General features: G+C 38.1%; 1 protein-coding gene across 1 annotated transcript in view; it reads right to left on the bottom strand.

Moving 5' to 3' along the window:
• Positions 1 to 21,209, bottom strand: part of tafa3a (TAFA chemokine like family member 3a) — a 190,277-nt gene that overhangs the window by 55,363 nt on the left and 113,705 nt on the right. The window contains exon 2 of the mRNA XM_030135386.1: positions 13,398 to 13,510. Within this exon, the coding sequence (XP_029991246.1) occupies positions 13,398 to 13,509 (112 nt within the window). The 5' untranslated portion in view covers position 13,510. The remainder of the gene's footprint in view (positions 1 to 13,397; positions 13,511 to 21,209) is intronic.

Below are 21,209 nucleotides of genomic sequence, written 5' to 3'. Positions count from 1 at the left end.
ATCACTGAAGTAAAACATTTATTTAAGTATATTTCTAATCCACAAATTGTTTCCCCTCTAAAGTGAGGTCTTACCCATAACTAATTCACTTGTAGTTTGACACTGTGGTGTTTTTCTATTCCATGATAGACCATACTTATTAAAAAAAATTCTTGTGTTGTTACCATCTTAACCATCCAAAGCAATAGCCTCTGGCATAATTAGGAGGTTGATGGGGAAAAGTTTAATGAAAAGAGTTAATTTCCTAGTAGCTGTAGAATGTGGTCGCGCAGAATAAGGCATTATTAAATGATTCAAAAAAGATACTAAAAAGCAAATAAAAAATAAAGAGAAAATACAAACAAAGAGTCATTAAGCTACAGATATATATGCTAATAAGTAACTAGTTAATGGTGGTGTGTGTGTGTGTGTGTGTGTGTGTGTGTGTGCGCGCGCACAAAAGTATGCATAAAATATAATGAAACTGGATTTTGCTGGTAAATATAGTCTGCTAGTAGATTTATGAAATACTATAATAATCTCATAACATTACACAGATGCTGGAAGGATAAAAAAGCCCAGGAGTGAACTTTGATTTCCTTTGAGTGAATAAAACAATTGAAATTCTCCTGGCACATACACTATCCCTCTGCACCCCTTTGCTGGATACACAACCACACACAAAGGCCACACGCAGCCGCTCATGGCTCATCTATACAGCTGCCATTCAGATGCGTATAGCAGAGGACATTTGATGGTTTTCTAATCTCGCTAGCTGCCACCGGGAGATGGGGCGAGCTGACCCCTGTCATCCCCACAGTGCATCTCAAACAGCTCCACATCTCCATCTCAATCTCCCTCTACTCGCTATCTCTGGCCACCATTGTGCCATCCACCTGCTCTCCAAATGTCAGGACGAATGCTCCACAGCCACATCCCCGTGCATCCCCAGGGTGGGAGTGACCTGCTCTGCTGTCGTTTCATGCTGTCCCTGGGCAAAGCTTCCAATGATGACCTGCTGTGTACATTGTGCAGCTGGCTGAAGCATGCTATCATACAACTGCACAGACTTGCACATATACTGCATTATAACGCTCTTTAAAGGCCAGTGTGGGTCAGTTCAGCTGTGAAGGAACTATTATCTTCATTTAAACACTTAGGCTTTGTTTTCATGTGAATCATAAAAAAAAATACTTGTGGAATTGTATATTTCCATGCAAGATATCATAACAGTGTTTCTGAACCAAAACTGTTTCATACCCACATTTTTACATGTTTGTAAACCATGGCTCTCAGTAAATGTGTTGATATTATAACAGAATGATGTTGGACAAAAATAACAATGTGTTTCAGTGTGTTAATAAAATCCAGGACATTTTAACAAAAGTGAATAACTTTTTTTTAAAGAATGGATCATTCTAAAATAACTGAAGGAGCCTGATGTTATAGTGAAGCACATATGCACACAAAATAAAAATGATGAGATGAAAATCTTCTTTTTACTCTGAGGACTTTTTTGAGTGTGAACAATCCTTTGTTGAGTTTAAGGCCCAATCTCAATTCACCCCTTGGCCCTCCACCTTACGCCTACCCCTTGGCCCTTGCACTTGGCACTACCCCTTGAAACAGAGTTGCAAGGGTTAGGGGTTGAAACATTCCCCTATGAAATGAGACAACCCTTTGAGACCTGTTACGTCAGCAGCGGTCATCGATACCACTATAAACAGATGCGACAACTTTGTTTCTGAAAGTATTCCCCATGCCGTCAGTATCTGTAACCGTCTCTGTTGCATGGGCTTGGGCATCTTTTTGCAGCTATCAACTGCAAACCAAAGAAATATGGTCTATGATGCATTGAAACAGCATTAAATGGACGATCAAATGATTACCGTACTTTCCGGACTATAAGCCACTACTTTTTTCTCATTTTAAACCCTGCGGTTTATACAGCGATGCAGCTCAAGTATAGATTTTTACAGGCTAACGGCAACCAGGGAGCGCTCTAGCAGGAAGCACAAAACTGAGACAGACAGGTGGAAGAGGTGATGTGGAGAGAAGTTTTAATCTTAACTTTTAACAATCATTTTGCATGTCATGCACAAACCCTCATTATGGAAAACACACGAAGAAATCCATATTTTGCAGCTTTTAAGTTAAAACCAATTGATGTGTCTGTAAAGAAGGAAATAGAGCTGCCAACAGAAGTGCCATTGAGCAACAACAGAGGAGAGACGTAGAAAGTGTGTGACAGAGCCTTTGAGGATGTTCAACTCCAACACTGAAGCAGATGACTGCAGCGGTTTCAATGAGCAGAAGGAAGATGAAGATAGCGATCAATGATTTTTCTGGGTTTTTGAACCAGCCGTGTTCCTGCCATTTTACTGCTGTGTTACAGGCACTGTTTGGAAAAAAGCAGTTAAGGTATGGAGATAAATATTTAAATAATCTTTCTGTTTACCATCTTTCTGTGTAAATATCTCATGTCACAATGTGGACACCTGCGGCTTATAGTCAGGTGTGACTTAAAGTCAGCCCCGGCTTATAGTCAGGTGCGGCTTATATTCCGGTGCGCCTTATAGCCCGGAAAGTATAGTAAGCTGTTTATGAAAAAAATACTTACATTTGTGTGTTACTTTCATCACACCGCTGCACTTTTTTGTTGTGTTTACCTCCACCTTGCCAATGATTCGAACAGAATTATGGGAGATTTCCCATACTCCTCTGTTTGTAGTGTGGTCCTGAAAAATCTCTGTTTTGAGGGCCAAACAGCCCTCTGCCTTAACCCTTCCCCTCCAACTCCTCGAGAATTGGGACACCCCTACCGCTTCATGTGAAATGGAGAGGTAGGGCCAAGGGGTGAAATGAGTTTGGGCCTTAGTGTTGTATCACTGGCTTCAGTGCATGAAAAACAAAACTCTTCTGAAGCTAATTTCAAGGGAAAATAATTTATTTAACACAGTGGTTGATGTACAATGAAGCCAGTGTGCACTATGTCTTTCACTGACATTATCCTTTCTGCAGCCAAAGGATTCCCTGCTTTTACTTTTCCAACCAACTCTTCCCTTTTAGTGTTTTTCTGCTGTTCCTCTGCAGTGTCACTCACTAGTAACAGAGCGTGTATCCACATAACCTTAAACCTTAAACTATGTTCTATCAGAATTCTCTTGTAGTTTTATATAAAGCAACAAAAAACTTGCAGTAGGATGAGGTCATCATGTGTCTTTGCTTTTGCAGAAACATATATTGACGATTTTCAGCAGACCAGTCTCTTTACTTTTGGTGTCTTTTTTCTTGTAGTTCTGTCTCTGATATATATATTTTTTTTTTTTTTTTTTTTTACTTCAGCACCAAAACTAATTCCTTTACACAGTGGAGAATGAGAAAGCAGACACTAGTTATATTTAAAATAAAGACAATACCGTGCAGAATGAAAAAAAAAGTTATTTATCCTATCACAGCCCGATTCTTTTATGCTTTTCTCTCCTGGTACACAGTGGAACAAAATCATTGTTCAAAATAAAATGACTAAATCTACCCTTGAGCTATATCCTAAACTGGACTGTCACAAATTACATTATTTAGAATTTCTAAAGCCTTAACAGAAAAAAAAAAAAATCTCAGTTAGCCTGTGATTCTCATCAAGACCCATCAAGCATGAAGAGGTCTTTTCACAGGCCTTTCCTTCCAGACGGGCACAGGGAAACAATTCTCATTTATCTACTCCACATATTTAAATTAGCAATTTTTATTAATGTGACACATCTTAATATATCATTTCCAAAAATGTATCTGAGTAGAGCAATGTGGAAATAAAAAAGGGAATGTCAGGCAAAAACCAAAAAAAAAGAAGTTCTGTTGGATTGTGTCCTTAATTTATGCACTGAAGAAATAGTTTGTTCATACAATGAAACACTAGAAATGAAGACGGAGAGAAGTTAAAGTCAATTTGCATATAATACAAAAAAAAATCCCCTGAAGCATAAAAAAATCAACTTGAGAGTGAACCATTAGAGTGCATCACACAGTTTTTAGAAAGTCTCCACCATAAGCAAATATGGAAATATTCGACTGAATTCAAATGAGAGCCAGTGCACAGTTTCATCTTATTAATAAGGCAGTGTGGCCCCTTGTGTGCATGTGAATATAGAAAGGAACCTTGATTTAAACCCGGCATAAACCTGAGCTCCAAAGTCATTTTGTTCCAATTTGTGGTGCAATCCACGAGCCATGTGGCTTAATGCCTTATATTTAAAAATGTAACAGAGTTTACGACCTGTAAATGGCACTGCTTAGAGCATTTTTATTTCAAGGAGAGGGAGCTGCTGCCATGTTGCATCACACAGCCACAGTGGGAAATGTGTTTTTCACGCCTGTTTTCCTCTCTACCACATTTCGGCATTTGCCCTCACAGACACTGACCAACAAACCACAGAGCCCTTGATTACTGCTTCTAAATGAAACAGAGTGAGTTACTGTTAAGAAAAAAGTATCCAAGTATCTAAATAGCTGAGTAATGAGGCTCCCTTTTGACCTGGTCACATCATCAGTCTAAATCCTATCGACTGGACCAAAACAAATTGTACGGCCGAAAGGTACTTGTTATCACGCTGCTCTCTCTCTCTCCAAACCACCCTCCTCTCTCGCCCTCTCTCGGCCTTCCTCTCCCTCTCGACTCTTTCATGGCTAGCTAATGAATGTAGATGGTGCTCCTGGGGATGCAGTGGTCTTATTACAGGGGCTGTGTGAGCGCGCCGTACGCTCGGCATGCTCTCGTCAGGCTATGGTGAAAGGTTCAATTGCTTTGGCAAAGCCCCCACCTCAATAAACAGAAGAGCTAAAGAGGTTTGTTTATTAGGTGCACCTTGACATGACCTCTGTAGCTCAGGGACAGGCACCATGATTACCAAAGTGTCAGAGCAGCTCGAGGAGAACGGGGCCAGGCTACTCACACTGGCCCCCACTCTCTCTCCTCTATAATAAATCACAGGAATAAGAGCGCAAACCACAGGAGTGGGACAAATGCAAAACCAAAGGGACGTGATGTAAGCCTGGAGATTAAATGGTTTATTCAACATGTTTGCAGTCCAACTAGGAGGATTAAACATTTTACTGTCACTCGACCACAATTAAATATATTCATAAAATACTGAAGGTGAGATGACATTACTGTACGACAAGGTGATAAGTACGTAGACGTGCAATCGCTCATTAATGTTGGAATGAAGTTTCAGCTGCAATATGGCAGTAAGACAATACGACACCTGGACATTGAACAGACATATCGGCCACTAGGTGTCTCTAAATCAAAAAGATTCTAACTTGTCCCACAGTATGAATTTGGAAAGTACAAAAATTATACTAACACCCTGATCACAATCAAGGTGTACAAGTATATTTGCATCAGTTATTAATCAGTACTGCAAAAAGATACCCCCAAAACCATTCCCAAAATGTTTCTTTGGCCATCTTATGACTAGATCTTGCAATCCTTCAAATTTGAAGAAAATCGGATAAAAACTGATAAAATGCCGACCCAATGAGCGTGAAAATATGTGCACAATTTTATTGTTATAAGAGAGCAAAATTATTGTACATGTTTTGTAACACAATAAATAATTACTACTCAACTCCTGTGTCTTTTTTATTACAAAATACACACATCACATTGCTTTTCATTTATTGATCATTTTTGTTGAACTGCTGTTTGATTATCAATTCTTATTTTCAGTATTAAGACAATCAACCATTTTGTTATGAAAACCCTTCTTTTACAGCCCTTTAACTGTAATAATAGAATGGGAACCTGTTATTTAAGTATTATTATGACTAAATATGCACGACTAGACAGATTTTGGTCTGCTCCCTGGCTGCAGAAAATTTGGTAACAATGTGGCAAACAGATGTTTACATCGAACCGCATGTTTTCAATGGCGCGTTGTTCACCAAAATTCATGTAGTGTCCATACACCAATATACCTCCATCAATAATATTGCGTATATGCCTTATAGATATATTGTTATAACTTGTTCACAAATGTTTATTTACTCCTGTACCAGGAAGACTTAGTTAAAGATCTAACAGAGATGCGACCATGTGGTAAGCCAGATTTCCATTCCAATCTTGTAGAGTCCGTACACCAAGCTGTGTCCGTACACCATATCAAAATATGTGGGTCTAATTTTATTGTTTCTGTCAATATATGGAATTTTTCAGCACACATGCTTTGGACACGACATCTGTGTAATAAACAATGCATGATTATTCTGAGTGCTGAAACATTTGTATATCTTTGTCGGCATTAAATATGGAGGCTATTAGGCTGTAGTGTCCGTACACTCAATAATTTCTGATTTGACAGGGGGAAGCCTGTGAAATTTTTAGTAGACACCATAATACAAAAATATTTTGGACTTTAAAAGAGAAATATCAGACAAATAAAAAGGCCTGTCTGATTTTTTGATAGAGCATTATTATTTTTTATCTATATGTGCACCCTTTCTGGTACCCTTGATTGTGATCAGGCCGTAAGGTTATTCAGAGTCAAAGGTGTCATACTTGTTTCAGTTCAGGTTCCACATTCAGCCCAATTGTGATCTCAAGTAGAATAATAGCATAATAGCCTATAAATAATGAGTCCAAATTCACATCAAAATTTTATTGTAAAAAGTCGGTATCAGATCGGTATTGGCAAAACTAATCCTAAAAAAAATATCGGATTGGCTCGGAAGCAAAAAAATCCAGATCAGGACATCACTAATAACTATCTAAACTGCACCTTATTGCACTGCTCTGCAGAGCCACTCACTGACTCTTGCACAAGTCTCTTTGCACCTTGCACTTCGCTCTGCTGTTTTTGTACTGTACTTCAGCGTGTACTGTGTATAGGTTAGGTTAGGGTTGTAAATGTGCCATTATTTTATGTAGGTATTTTAAAGCTAAATTTTAGACATATATTTTACTTTATTTTTTAAATTAGCCTGAGATTTTAGTTGATTTTAATGTGTTCATTTACTTTTTAGTTATTTATTCTATATTGTTATGGCTAATACGGGTCCTCAGTAACTACTTTTGTTCTTTCTCTGTGATGGAATGATAAATAAACTCCTTTGAATCCTTTACTTATCCAACTAGTACCTTTCTCTTATATATGGTAAACTGATTAATGAGTTATAATAATGTAATACGCACACATTTGACATGACTTAACTAGAAATCATCTTTAAAGACAAGGCTATTAAAGTTGTATTCATATTACATTTAGTCATGTCTCTTCATATCTATATTATAAAAGTTTAGTGGCCTCTGTGTGTTTGTGTAAGTGTGTCTGCTTTATAACTGAAAAACTGGACAGATCTAGCCTTTGCCTTTTGGAGTACTTTTGTATTTTGGGTCAAGGATCAGACAGGTGAAAACAGCTTATTAATACGACCAGTACTTTTTGAGTTATTAGTTGTTTTTAAAATTACAATGGGCTTACAGGCGGCCAACGGAGGACTCCAATCACAGCCGCAAACGGGGGGAGGGGGGGCTGGATCCGGATCAACAGAACCACCGAGAGTTGATGGAAGAACCGGGTCCGGCTGTGATCACACACCAACAAGGTTGGTCTAGTTCTTACTGTGGCCCGGTTCCACTCCACCAGTCCCCAGTCAGGCCCGTTAACCCCCCCCCCCCCCCCCCCCCCCCCCCCCCCCCCGCCAACTTTGATCGATCAGACGGACCGGAGTTCAGCGCATCCAGACACAGGACAGCAGTGAATCGCAATAATCCATCATGTTCAGTCCTGTGTAAAAGTCTCTGGTCCACATCCATGTCAATACAAAACAAAACGAGGGCCATTTTATTTCTTCCTAATCTGTGTGTTACACCAGTAAACTGACTCAAGTCATCAAGAAATGTGAATGCGATGCAGCCATGCAGTAATGATGTAAAGCCCTTTCAAACACATATATAAAGTAGCTATGAATGCATTCTTTTCTGTTACTTTTGATTTCAATACAAAACTAAATGAGGGCCATTATATTTTTTCCTAATCTGTGTGTTACACCAGTAAGTTTAGTTCAGCTTCCCATTTGATCAACTCTACTGCTTCTAGAACCTGTGGATTCCCACGCTAGTTATTATTATATTATTCATTCTATTGTAATGAAATAGCTGCAAATAACATCTGTGAGTGGGTGGTGGGTCAGTCTGCCAACATTCTGACCTCCTGTTTATTGAATAGAACATTTATTTCACTGATGGACAGATCAGTTGTACTTTAGAAGTAGCACTAATTAGATCATCAGAGGATTTTGTCATCAAGTTCAAGGATGACTTGGTGCAGCAATGTCACATTCAGCCCAATCTGATCTCAAGTGGGCCAGACCAGTAAAACTATATCAAAATAGCCTATAAATAATGACAACTCCAAATTTGTGTCATTGTATTCGTGCAAAAAGTACAACATTTACAAACTATCCTTTCACAAAAAATGTGAAGAACCACAAATAACCTGAAATATCTGAAGAAAAAAAGGTGCAACTTTAACTGTATTATGTCTTAGCTTATGATTTACACATGTACGTTGCAACTAACAGATCACAGTGGATCTACAAATGCACGACATTTAGCAACAGGCATCTGGCACTAAGAAGTATAGTATATAACTTTATGATCAAAACAACTTGTCAAGACTCAGTGACATGACTGTTAACGTCTTTTGTGTAATTTTTGCACTTTGGGTCGGACTGAGCCCTTTTTTGTGGTCCGGTTTTGGCCCATGAGCCACATGTTTGCACCCTGACTTAGTGGGTAATTAAGGTCATCAAACATGATGGCATGTAGCTAAGATTACTTTTTGATGTTCAACATGAGACTATTGAGGTGTTCAGTGTTTCAGTCTAAAGTTAGTTTGGTAAGTTTCAGCACAGATCCTCCATTTATGTGATGATGCAGTTTTCACTTCATCAATGACATGAAACAGCTCCCTGTCTCTTGGATGGATGCAGTCAGAGGAGTTGATGAATGTATATTAAAAAGATCTGAATAAAATAATAAATTAACCAGCAGTATTTTATCATAATTATCCATTTTTTTTTACCTTCATCAGATGAGATTTGTGATGAGATTTCTCACAAAACTTTGTGAGAAAAAGATATTCCTTAAACAAATTGGATTTTCTTCTGATCTGTCGGTCTGAAGAATGTTCTTTTAATGTAAAAATATCCAGAATTGATGTGGCTGGTGAGAAATGAGCCCAACATTTACTTGGATGACTTTGGGGCAAAATAATTGCTTGGAATCTACAACTCCCGTTCATTTGTCCCTTTGGAATGAATGGGACTGGATCTGGAGTGGAACAGTGAAGAAACACACACAACGCTGATCCAGGAAAGAACTCTCCAGTGAAATGTCTTGTGTTCTTGAGGTGTGTTTGGTTTCATCTCTCACTATTCTCCAGATCTGCCCTTGAACCCAAATATGGTCACTTCTATTTCCAAAATGCTAATATGGTGATGGCTTCACAGCAGGGGTCATAAATATCTGTATATAACTACAAATACCTTTAAAATTACTGTTGGGCCAGATGGTACTGTATAAAGGACATGTAGAAGACACACACAATGAAAAAAACAAACAAACATCTAATATGATTTTGTGGAAACCCGTGGGCCTATGTGATGCCAGAACCAGTCTGTTCATTCTTAAATAAATGGCATCAAACCAGGAGATTCCAGACAAGGATATCTACAAGTATTTAAAGCCCATTTACAAGGATTTCTGCTCATGTTAAACCACAGAGGCAACAGTGCAGTTGTTGGTGGTAACATATTCTGAATGTGTTTTAATTGTATAAACCTTTAATCAAAAGTTGGTAATATCTTCTAATTTCTCCCTTAGGTTTCATGCAATAGTAAAAATAAACAAACAGCATTCTAAAGTGGAGTCCCACTTGTAAATCTGAAATTAAGATATTTAATATTAAATAGTCAAATCTTTCAGCAGTTGGTGAGGTTAAAAATCAGGATGACAGAAAATTGAATTTACTGCTACCTCTACAATCTTTTTTATTGGATTTGAAACACACCTGGGCACATACTTTTATTATTATCCTCTCTCTGTGCAGTCTATCTACCCTGTCATGGCTGAAGGTTTTGATGCCCTATTAAAGTCTTTTGCTGGTCATGTTTTTGTTTCTGCTGATGTCGAGCTGCATCCCTCCAGTGGAGTAAGGCTCATTATTTCAATGTGTAGCCACAGTTCCTATCATTACGCCCAGGGATCGGGCCATCGTTCCATTAAAGGAAAATCGCTTTGAAAGGTCTCGTCTCCTGCGACATACACATATACGCATCAACAACACACACATGCAGAGCTGCATGCGCAAGTTGCTTTACTGGTATTCTGATGATGAGACGCTTTAGTTGCATGACTATGAAGCTGTTGAATTCCCATGTGCGCCCAATGCACCATCACTGTTCGTCTTCGCCTTTTACAAGTGAGCAGAGAACCCATCAAAGCTTGGCTAAATATATCAGCTCACAAAAGTATGGCTAGTACAAGTCAATGACCTGGGATAAAAATCATTTCATTGTGGCATGTTCTGCCTGCTGGAGCAAGACACACTACAAGTGATTTTTCTGCTGTATATTATGATAGATCATGTGCTTTAGATGTGTAATTCTGACAGAAAAAATGCAGTAAATATATTGTAAATGTATTTCAAGAACTTATAATGCTGCATAATTTACAGTTTTAATAAAAACACTGAAATAATAAACACATATTTGGAGAGTGAGTCTGAATGTAAACAGTAGCTATTAACCCTTTATTGGGCAAGTGATTATTTTTGGTAATTTCTGCACACATTAAAAAACAGTGACAGCAACAGTTATAGTGAAACAACAATCTCAGTTCAAATGTGGTCTACAGGGTCTGTAAAGGCAAAGACACACCAACAGGATTTTTGGTTTTCAGACGTCATGGGGCAGTATGGCAAGGTCAGTGACATGAGTCTGGTTGGTGTGTTCTCTGCGATCGGCCATTCTTGAAGCCATCGCTAGTCTTTTCGGCCGATTCAACATGTGTAATCGGCCACTGCTCGTTGTTCAGTCGGACCACTCTGATCGGTGGAGGGATAGCCCTTGACTGGTGAATCAGTGAATGAGAAGTTTCCATGTGAATACAGCTATGCCAAGGTACTTCACACTTTTATTGTCTTCTATGATAGTCCATTCACTGCTCATGTCATATCTGAATGAGTGCCAGTCAGTGTTGCCTATGGACTTCATTCTTTCCATGAAGTGAACACTGTTTGCATTGTTAGCATAGTGCGATTTCTCCTGTGAAATCTTTCTTCGTCCACCAGAAGAAGCCCAGGAGCTGACAGCAACAGTATCTTCTTCTTACTAGCCATCCGTTCAATGAGTAAAACAACCACAACCCTTCTTGACTACTCAACACTCTCTGTTGACAACAATGACTGACGACAGCGCTCTGTGTTTAGAGAGATGTTCCATCATTTTCCAGTTTTACATCTCGCTCAAGCGTAGAACGTACACTGAAGTCAGTAGTTGATTTGGTGTGCTCTTCACACTTTTTTGACCATGTCGAGGAGACGCGAGCTGACTGATAGTCGGGCTATCTTCTCTGGTGATGATCGGCAGTCACGTTGGTGTGTCTTCACCTTAAGGTGCACCTCTGCATGAACAGTGAGTGTACCTGCTTTGTTAGGTACCATGAAGTAATGTTGCTAATGTAAGGAATGATGTTCAAAGGAATAATGTGAATGTTGACAAGTGTCTAGATCAGCACTTATGTTGGTCTAATGCAGGGGTGTCCAATCCTGATCCTCGAGGGCCCGTATCCTGCATGTTTTAGATATTTCCCTCTTCCAGCACACCTGACAGTCGTTATCAGGCTCCTGCAGAGCTTGATGATATTATGTGAATCAGCTGTGTTGAAAGTGGGATACATCTAAAACGTGCAGGATACCGGCCCTCGCGGACCAGGATTGGACACCCCTGGTCTAATGTTCTAAAAGTGATGTTCTGATGTTCTAAAATACATGTTCCTTTCACCTTACAAGTGAGTTTCTTGTATTTTTTATATTCACTTCTTGTATTTTATTTATTTATTTATTTATTTATTTATTGGTCACCAAAGGAACCAAATATGGTAACTTCATTGACCTTGTTTGTTTTTACATAACAATAAAACATTTTGAAAAAATTCACAAAAGTAATAAAATCTTGTTATATCCTTCAATAACCAACTAAGGTTGAAAATGTGAAATTCAGAGTATTTCTATGAAAAGACTGTAAAGCACAGGTGTCAAACATGTGGCCCGGGGGCCAAAACCGGCCCGCCAAAGGGTCTGATCCAGCCCGCAGGATGAATTTGTGAAATGCACAAATGACATATAAGATATTAATCATTGTAGTTCAGATTCCACATTCAGAGCAATATGATCTAAAGTGGGTCAGACCAGTAAAATACTATCATAACAGTCTAGAAATAATGAAAACTACATTTTTTCTTTATTTTTGTGTTAAAAAAAAAAAAAAGAGTAAAATAACATGAAAATATTCACATTTACAAACTATACTTTTACAAAAAATGTGAATAACTTCAACAAATATGAACAAACTGAAATGTGTTAAGAAAGGTGAGTGGAATTTTCCCAATATTCCACCTGTTACTAAATGTTTTGTGTATTTGTAATTGTAATTTAAGTTGCAATGCACATGTGTAAATGATAACCTGAGGCAGAATACTGTCAAAATTGCACTCAAGACATTTCAGGTTGTTTGTGTTATTCAGGAAAGTTTGTAGACGTAAACATTTTCATAACGTAATTGTACATTTTTCACTGTCATTATTTTACTGGGGCCGGCCCATTTGAGATCATATTGGCCTGAATGTGGCCCCTGATCTAAAATGAGTTTGACACCCCTGCTGTAAAGGGTTAAAGTCTATTCAGAAAACTGTATTTGTGTATTGATTGTCTTTCCTTCTACCGTTATTGCCCATGAAATATCTATCCTGCTGGTACATTTCCACAATCTGGTTGTCCCCTCTGCAGCCGGGAAACAAAAGACTCCAGTTATTTTCAACAAATACATAGTAACGGTTCCCTGGATCAACCCTTTAAGACCTTTCACAAGCAATAACAGTAAAAGGAAATATAAGAAAAAAAGCAACATTAGATGAGTACTTTTCTTTAATCCTCCGTGTCTCTGGAGAGTGGTTGATCAGCCAGTAGCAGCAGATTTAAGTTGTTCTGGGAAAGAAGCCCAGAACAATACTGTACATGCTGCTGTCAGTGTGTGTAGGCTAACCCATGAATGAAAAATGATTTATGAGGGAAAACATGTAAGATTTTTTATCTGTGGAAACAAACAAACAGACATATGGAAGGCATGCAGTGTCATACCGATGTGGCTTCTGTGTGACGATGCGCTGGTCAGTTGTCCCCATAGAGACAACAAACAGACGGTCAGCAGCAGCACCCTTCTGCACATGCTCTGTAGGTCCCTCTCCCGCATCCTGGAAAATAAAGATGGAAAACAGCAGTTAGTCGTATTGCATCACAATGAAAACTCTGAGGTAAAAACCTGGCTAAATTGGCCTCATGCCAACAGACTCCCAAAGCTTTGGTTTGGCAGCCAGAAGTGGTCAATTAGGGAAACTTCTGAAACCAAAAAGGTTGAGTCCACAGAGTTTTAACTGAATGCTTCTGCTTTGTGAAGAATTAACCTGCTGAGAGTCCCAAAAGATGTCCCTACAGAGAGGGAAGTAAGAATCCATGTTGACAGGCAAGAAAAAACCTTGACTCTGCTTCAGTTTTAAAGACACGGATTCATATTTTCAGAGTTTTATTCTAATGCGCTGTATGGGTTTTGCTTTGAGTTGAGGAATTTCATCTGCTTGACTTTAGAGTAAGATGACACCAGTCCATTTTCTGTGATCCAACCCACCAAGGGGTTCAGCCCATAGTTTGAAGATCAGTTTACAAGGATTATAAAAGTGATGCGCATTGGAATGTTCTGGATCCATTTCCCCACTTGGGGTGTGGATCCTCAGCTGAGTTATATTTTGTTTGTGATCAGATCAAATCAATAATAAAATTGTAAAAATGAGACCAGAAAGGATCCGGACTTACTCTTGGCGCTGCCAACAAAAGAACATACTTCCAAATCAATATGTAAGATTCGTGTCTGCTTGTGTGTTTATGGGAAATTTGGACACAACCCACTACAACATCATCTGTAGTCCTGCCCCTTCCACTGTGCCCTATCAAGTCAAGAAATTTCAGGTAGTTGTAAAGAAAATAAAGTAACCTCAGCATATTTCACCTTGTTAAGATAAGATAAGATAAGATAAGATAAGATAAGATAAGATAAGATAAGATAAGATAAGATAAGATAAGATAAGATAAGATAAGAATACAAAACATTTAAGAGTGATACAGGAAATATAACAGTGATATTTAAATAACTTTTTTTGTACAAACATACATATTATTTACATATTTGCAAAGTAGTTGATATTGATAAGATAAGATAAGATAAGATAAGATAAGATACGGTATGATACGGTATGATACGATATGGGGGGATTAGTGTGAACTGTTGTATATTGTTGTTGTTTATTCTACTGAAAGAAAATAAACAACTGTGTTTCCCCATGCACATGATCTAACACAGGATGTTACAGTGAGCAAAATGAATGCCTCTGTGTCTGATCTTGATGTAATTGTACACTTGTAAACAAGTCAGAAAACTATAATATAAGAGCCAGTTTTAGATATTTAAATGTAGAAATGTCCTGTATTATACAGCAGTGTTATTGAAATAAAAACCTTTTTTTTAAAGGCCAAGAGACTTTCCTCTCCTTTATGTATTTAAGGAAAAAAAATTTTAATCAGATTTATGCATTGCAGTAGTTGTCTGTCTAATTCAGGATTAATATGTAGAGCTTGTCTTCAGGATGTGTTTGTTGTGCTTTCATGTGCAGTGTTAGAAAACCCAAGGTGCCAAAGTTCACCTCAAACAGCCTTGAGGAGTCATCTGTTCCAGTCTCCGTCAAAGTGATGAACACAAGAGCCAAATGTAGCAGAGTAATGAGTGATTCACACACAAGTACTGAGGCATTACACTTTGTGTGTTGTACTGCTGATGCATGTTTGATGCTGTCAGTGTACATTGTGTTGTCAAATATGTCCATGTCAGTATGATTTTTTTTTTTTTATTGAACAAAATAGTCTGTTATTCTGAGCCAAAGACGTGCTCTCTCTGGGGAACAATAAAGTTTTCAAACCCCTGCTTTCAAAACCAGCCTCGATCATCATGACCTTATTGAATATAAAGTCATGTTTTATCACTTTTTTTTTGGCCAAAATCCAGAAATAAATACATGTTGACCATGGGTTATATTAATACTGATATCTAGGGACTGAAGTTAGTAAAGGCATTGTTCCTGTTTTTAACTTCATTTCCCATCGTGCAGCGTGGTACTGCACTTTTGGTTAATCATCATGGGCAATGCAACGTGATTGTAAGGCTATTGTATTCCAAAATTACTGATATTTCCCAAAATCTTAGTTCTATCATCTTGCCGAGATATTTAATGTGGAGATGGGACTATTCCTCAACTGTAGGGACGAAATTAGCCAGTTAAAAACGTCTCACTTTCTCAGAACTGTGCAGATACGCACACATACAGATGCTCTGATATAGATGATTATGAAAAAAATAAATACATTTGGCAGGTGTTGCTCAGTTTTGTTTCTGTTGGACCTTTATTGTTGAGCAACTGGCCACAGCTACACAGTTCATACATTTACTTGCTGATTTTGTGTTCATCAAGGATATATATCCTCCTGAGACCAAGCAATGCATTTTTGTCCTCTGTAGGAGAATGAGTTTCACAGCTTTACTTAAAAAAAAAAAAAAAAAGTGAAAAAGTAACTAGAGTCTATGAATTTCCTCACCCAGTCCCACAACACTTTGCCCCTCCTGCTGAGTAATATGTTGCCTACCCAGGAATTAATTTTGAATTTTGGTTGTTTTGTTTGTTTTCAATCTTTTTAAAAACTTATTTGTAAAAACATTTGTTGAAAAAAAAAAAAAAGAAAGAAAGGCACATGTAAAGAACATGTGTGTGAAATTTGAAAAGAATCAGGTGAAAAGTGTCAGAGAAATGGGCTGGACAAACTGCCTAAATTTAAATTTCCAAAAATCTATAAAAATTCATATATATAAAAAAGCCAAAAATTGAAATTCAGCCATCAAACTGGTGGTAAAGAACATGTGTGGTCAGTTTGAAAAGAATCAGTGTTCGAGAAATCTTTTGGACAAAAACTCAGACGGACAGTATTCCTGGTATATCTATATACCCCCACCTGCCCCAGCGGACGGTAATAAAAAAAAAACGCTGTCAACTGCAAAGGACATTCCATAAAAAAAATATAAATTTTATCTAAAAAAAACTGTTGCATCCAATCAAAGCAATTATTAAATTTAAAAAAGCCACTTTTACTTTCTTGAGTCTCAGGAGAATATCACAATTACAGTATTATATCACTTTTATGCTGACGATACACAAATATATATTTCCTCACACCTTGTCCTAGATGTCACATCCAAGCAACAACAGGCTCAGATCAGTCACACTTCAGCTTCTGTAGATGTGAAGGAATAAGTGCCATGTGTAAATCAGAGGAGGTGCAATTTTTTTGACAAAGTTAAAATGTGTCACAACAGACCATAAATGAAACACTGAGGTGTTACAGACAGAAAATCATATTCTGCAAATCTACAGGGACTTGCTTGTCCAGTATAAACCCCAGCAAATATCTCTGCCTGCTACAGTCCACGTTATCGCCACTGCACGTTGTGTGTTTTCACCACATTCATTATTCATTTACTAATATTATGAAATACTCACCAGTCGACGCACATTATTTCAATATGGCATTTAATCGGCCTGTTTGACGGGTTGAGATCTAGGAGTGGTCCTTGGTTCAGATCTGCCTTCCTTTTATTTCAGTACTGCTATTTGATAAGTCATTCATCTATTTGGTAAGTCATTCATCTATTTGGTAAGTCACAAATATTGCCAAGATTAAAATACTTATTTCAAAGAGAGATTCACAAACACGCAAAAGTGTGCTTGTCTTTAACCAGCTTGATTATGTGACTTACTGGTCCGACAAAGAAATTAATCAATCTCCGGAGTGTGTAAAATATATAAGCTCAAATCTAAAAAAAAAATATGAGCAGATTTCTCCTGCTCTTACTCTCTCTTTACTTTGTTCAGGATTGATCTTAAATTTCTGCCCCTTTCTACTTTGTCGGTCTTCTGACTTCGTGCTCCCTGCTCATATTCACAGATCTGCAGTTCAGTTGTTGTTGTCTGACCCCAGAGTGAGGCTTGAAAAAGAGGATGGCAGAGTATACGCTGCACAGACTCTGAAATAGCAAGTTACCTCAGTATTTTCTGTAGGAAAACCCATTTTTATAAACCAACTAGTGTATTCTTACGTGTATGTTCCTGACTTTGTACTAGAGCTGCACAATATATCGTTTGAGAATCGTCGTCACAATGCACAATAGTCACATCGCAGGTCCTGCAAGGTAGGAGGCAAATGAACTCAACGTGTTCTCATCTAATTTCAACCTGGGTACCTGACACACTGCGCACAACGATCCACCAATCACAATTGTTCTTAATCAGTTTGCAGATCGCGCCCCTACACATGGAGTGACTCGCTGGTAACAACATTGAAAAGTGAGCAACGACCTGGAGTTTAGCTCAGTGGTCTCAGCATCCGGCAAACGTCACACTCTCACTATAGATTCCAAGACTATGAGATCCAATCCCCCTCCAGTACATGTTTAAAAAGGCCGTTCCCTGTCAGACTGGAGTGAACCTAATTTACTCCTGAAAATATAGGAATCTGAGATTATGTGCACAATGAGGCACCTTAACCCTTTAATGCATAGTGGTCACTACAGTGGACAGTTATTCAAAGCAGTTCTCTTGTATATTCACGGATTTTATTGTTTTAGTTCCATATCAGCCAACACAATGGATCATCCCATACACTGACATTCATACCATTACTGTAATTTTGCTCTTCTTGATAAACCTGATCTGCAGTAACATGTTTGAGTGTAGATCAGTTGCTTGTTTATTATTAGACTGTAATTAACAGGTTTTTGTTTTTTTTTTTAACAAAAAGGTTTACTTTTTCATATTATCTTCATAAAGCGAGTAATAACTAGTATTAGAGTATGTGAAAATGGGACAAAACATCAGATTAGTGTCATTAAAAAAATTTATTCCAAAGTTTTCACACAGTATGTCAGTAAATACGTGTTTCTTTGCTTCAAAAATTAAATGCATGGTGTCCAGCTGAGTGGACATTTTTGCAACTCCATGAAAAATAGGTTCATAAAAAAAAAAAAAATTTCAATGTCATTGGTTTTTTCATGCCTAGAGGAATTAAACCACTCAGGAAAAAAAATCTTGATTAAAGTTCTCATAACTCATGCATGAAAGGGTTAAACACTGAGATGGACCATGTTTACACTGATTGACTTACATAGGATTGTATAATAGTGCTTTCTAATGTTGAGGTACTGTTTGATTGTTGTGGTTGTTTGGTGTTGTTATACATTACTGTCACTTAGGTTATTGACTTCATATCCTTTTACATACAAAGGTGTGTTGTGTACATGGAACCTGTGACTGAAAAAACTCAACTACTAAAGTAAGTTGGGAAAAATGAGCAACGAACAAGAGAAAATCCCTGAAAACGAAGACTTTGTGCCAAAAAGAAAAGCAACGTCAGTTATCTGGAATTATTTCAGCTACAAGAAGGATGATACTGAAACACGTGTTCTGTGTCAATAGTGTCTTGCATCTGTTGCCACAACAAGAGGAAACACAACTAATTTGTTTGACCATTTACGTCGGCCCCTCACAGCTATTATATCAGTGGCTGCCAACCTTTTTTGGCTCATGACCCCGTTTTAACACCACAAATTTCTGGCGACCCCAGACATTCAAAACTGAGACTTTTTTTTTGCTCAAATTAATTTGTTTTTGATTATGTAATAGTTTTCTAGACTATGTTGCAAATAAACAGTAATTTTAGATGACACTTAGGCTATATAATGTATAATATTATGGATGGAGGCAGAAAAGCCAGGTTTAGATTACTGCACAAAGTGAGAATTTTATTTTCCTTGGTCAGTCCAGCTTGGATTTACAAAGCTGCCAATTAATACTGAACAAACAATAACTCAAACTATGAATTACAAAAGAGCTGCAACATCTTAAACTGACCACAATGAACATTTGAAAGATAAACAGTACCACAGTGCTTCAGTTTCAGCTTCAGAGTTTGTCATGTCTTTTATGTATTGGGATTGTCTCTGTCAACTCACATATAATTTTTATTAGAAAGTTTTTTTTTGTTATTTTTTATCAATTACTACAAATTTCAGGTGACCTCATTTGAATTCCAATCGACCCCATGTGGGGTCCCGACGCCAAGGTTGAAAAACACTGCATTATATCCTCCTGAGTATTTTTTTATATATCACAGGGTTAAAAAATATCTGTCAGTTTTTTCCAGTGTCGTGCAGCCCTACTTTGTACATTCATTTTTGAAGTGCTACATACAGTGGATGGGTTAATAATTTTAGATAGTCATTAAATAATAAAAACCCAATTAGTTTAAGTGAATATGCATTGCATGATGTATTTTCATTTGTTTTTACCACAGAAGGTGTGTGTGCCTCAGAATGTGCTGTGTATAATCGTGCTGGGTGTTTTCAGTGCCGAACAGCCAAGGTTATGTCAACATTTTAATGCAAATGTAGTATGCAGACATGTTCCTTAGATTTGCAACTCATTTTTAGCAAGGCACAGTTACTTCCAGAGCTGTAAAATTAGGATAAAGGGGACAGTGAAGCTGCGTCATAGAAAACAAACTGTAGTTCGTTCTGGTAAATTCATTGCCACCGGCTGCAGACTGTCAGTGATGTCAGTTATGATAGGCTCTGGTGAATCACTTTGTCGCATTACAGGATCAAATACAGACTTGACTTTGGACAACATCACCTCCAAATTCACTCCTTCCCTCCTCTACCTACCCCTCCCCTCATTTTCCCAGTTTGCATACCCGTAACTCCTCTCCTTGGATCTTAGAAATTCCCACCTGAGATGCAAGTGGAAGAGTCAAGGAAGAGACTCAAGGAGAGACAAGTCAAGCCGAGATGTATTTAACCAAAACCACAGACCTGAGTTCAATGTGTGACACAGCTGCCTCTCAGTTGATTATTCTGGTACAGTGTACGCTTGTGTTTTATGATCTCTATCAGATGAGCAGATGTCATGCTTTTTTAAAATTTGACAAACGTGTGACAATGCATTTGACAGTTTTAAATAACCACAACAATTCTTGAATAAAGACAACTTTTTGCTCCTGCTGTGGTTTGTATCATCCATATCCATCCATATCATCATGTCAGGGGGGAGGCAAATGCATGATGGGAGACTATTGTGAAACTGACGGCCTGTGAATGCATTAGGATGATGGAAATCAGTTACTGCAGGACGATACATGCTTTCACATCACAGTCTCCAAAGGACCATAAAACTCTCCAATACCACCACTAGAACTTGCTAGATTTGTCACCAAAAAAAAAAAAAAATAGTTGCCAAGAGGGTTTGAAAAGTCAACAGATTTAGCAACAAAGTCGCCAAGTTGGCAACACTGGACTCAAGGCTCTCCTATCTCTTGTACTCGGGGGGGGAGGTGGGGGGTTCTACTGCGCACGTACCATTTATGACGAGAGTTTGTATGTAACTCCAAAGTTATATAGGAGTCATGTAACGCATTACAACTCTAAGGAAGTTATTTTGTAAAGTAAGAAATTACCTTTAAAAAACAGTAACAAGTAATCTGTGATGTGTTACAATTTGGCTACCATCAACTCCCTGCCACTGCCAGTGTCCAATCCCCCATGGTCAACTGCCTTTGTCTGCAAAGGAGCTAAGCCAACCAGGAACAGCTCTGCACAGGCAGAGAGAAGCCAGCTCTGCTTAGCACGCAACTGGAAGATGCTGGTGAATATTGGCCAACAACTGGTGTTTCCTCCAGAGATTGCTACCACCACCTTAAGACCTGACGTGGTGCCCTGGTCCCCCTCCCTAAAGAAGGTCTACATCA

This window comes from Sphaeramia orbicularis, chromosome 5, assembly GCF_902148855.1.
Source record: "Sphaeramia orbicularis chromosome 5, fSphaOr1.1, whole genome shotgun sequence".
Classification (NCBI taxonomy): domain Eukaryota; kingdom Metazoa; phylum Chordata; class Actinopteri; order Kurtiformes; family Apogonidae; genus Sphaeramia; species Sphaeramia orbicularis.
Note: the sequence above shows the minus strand (reverse complement) of the source record. Positions and strands in the feature narration are given on the sequence as shown.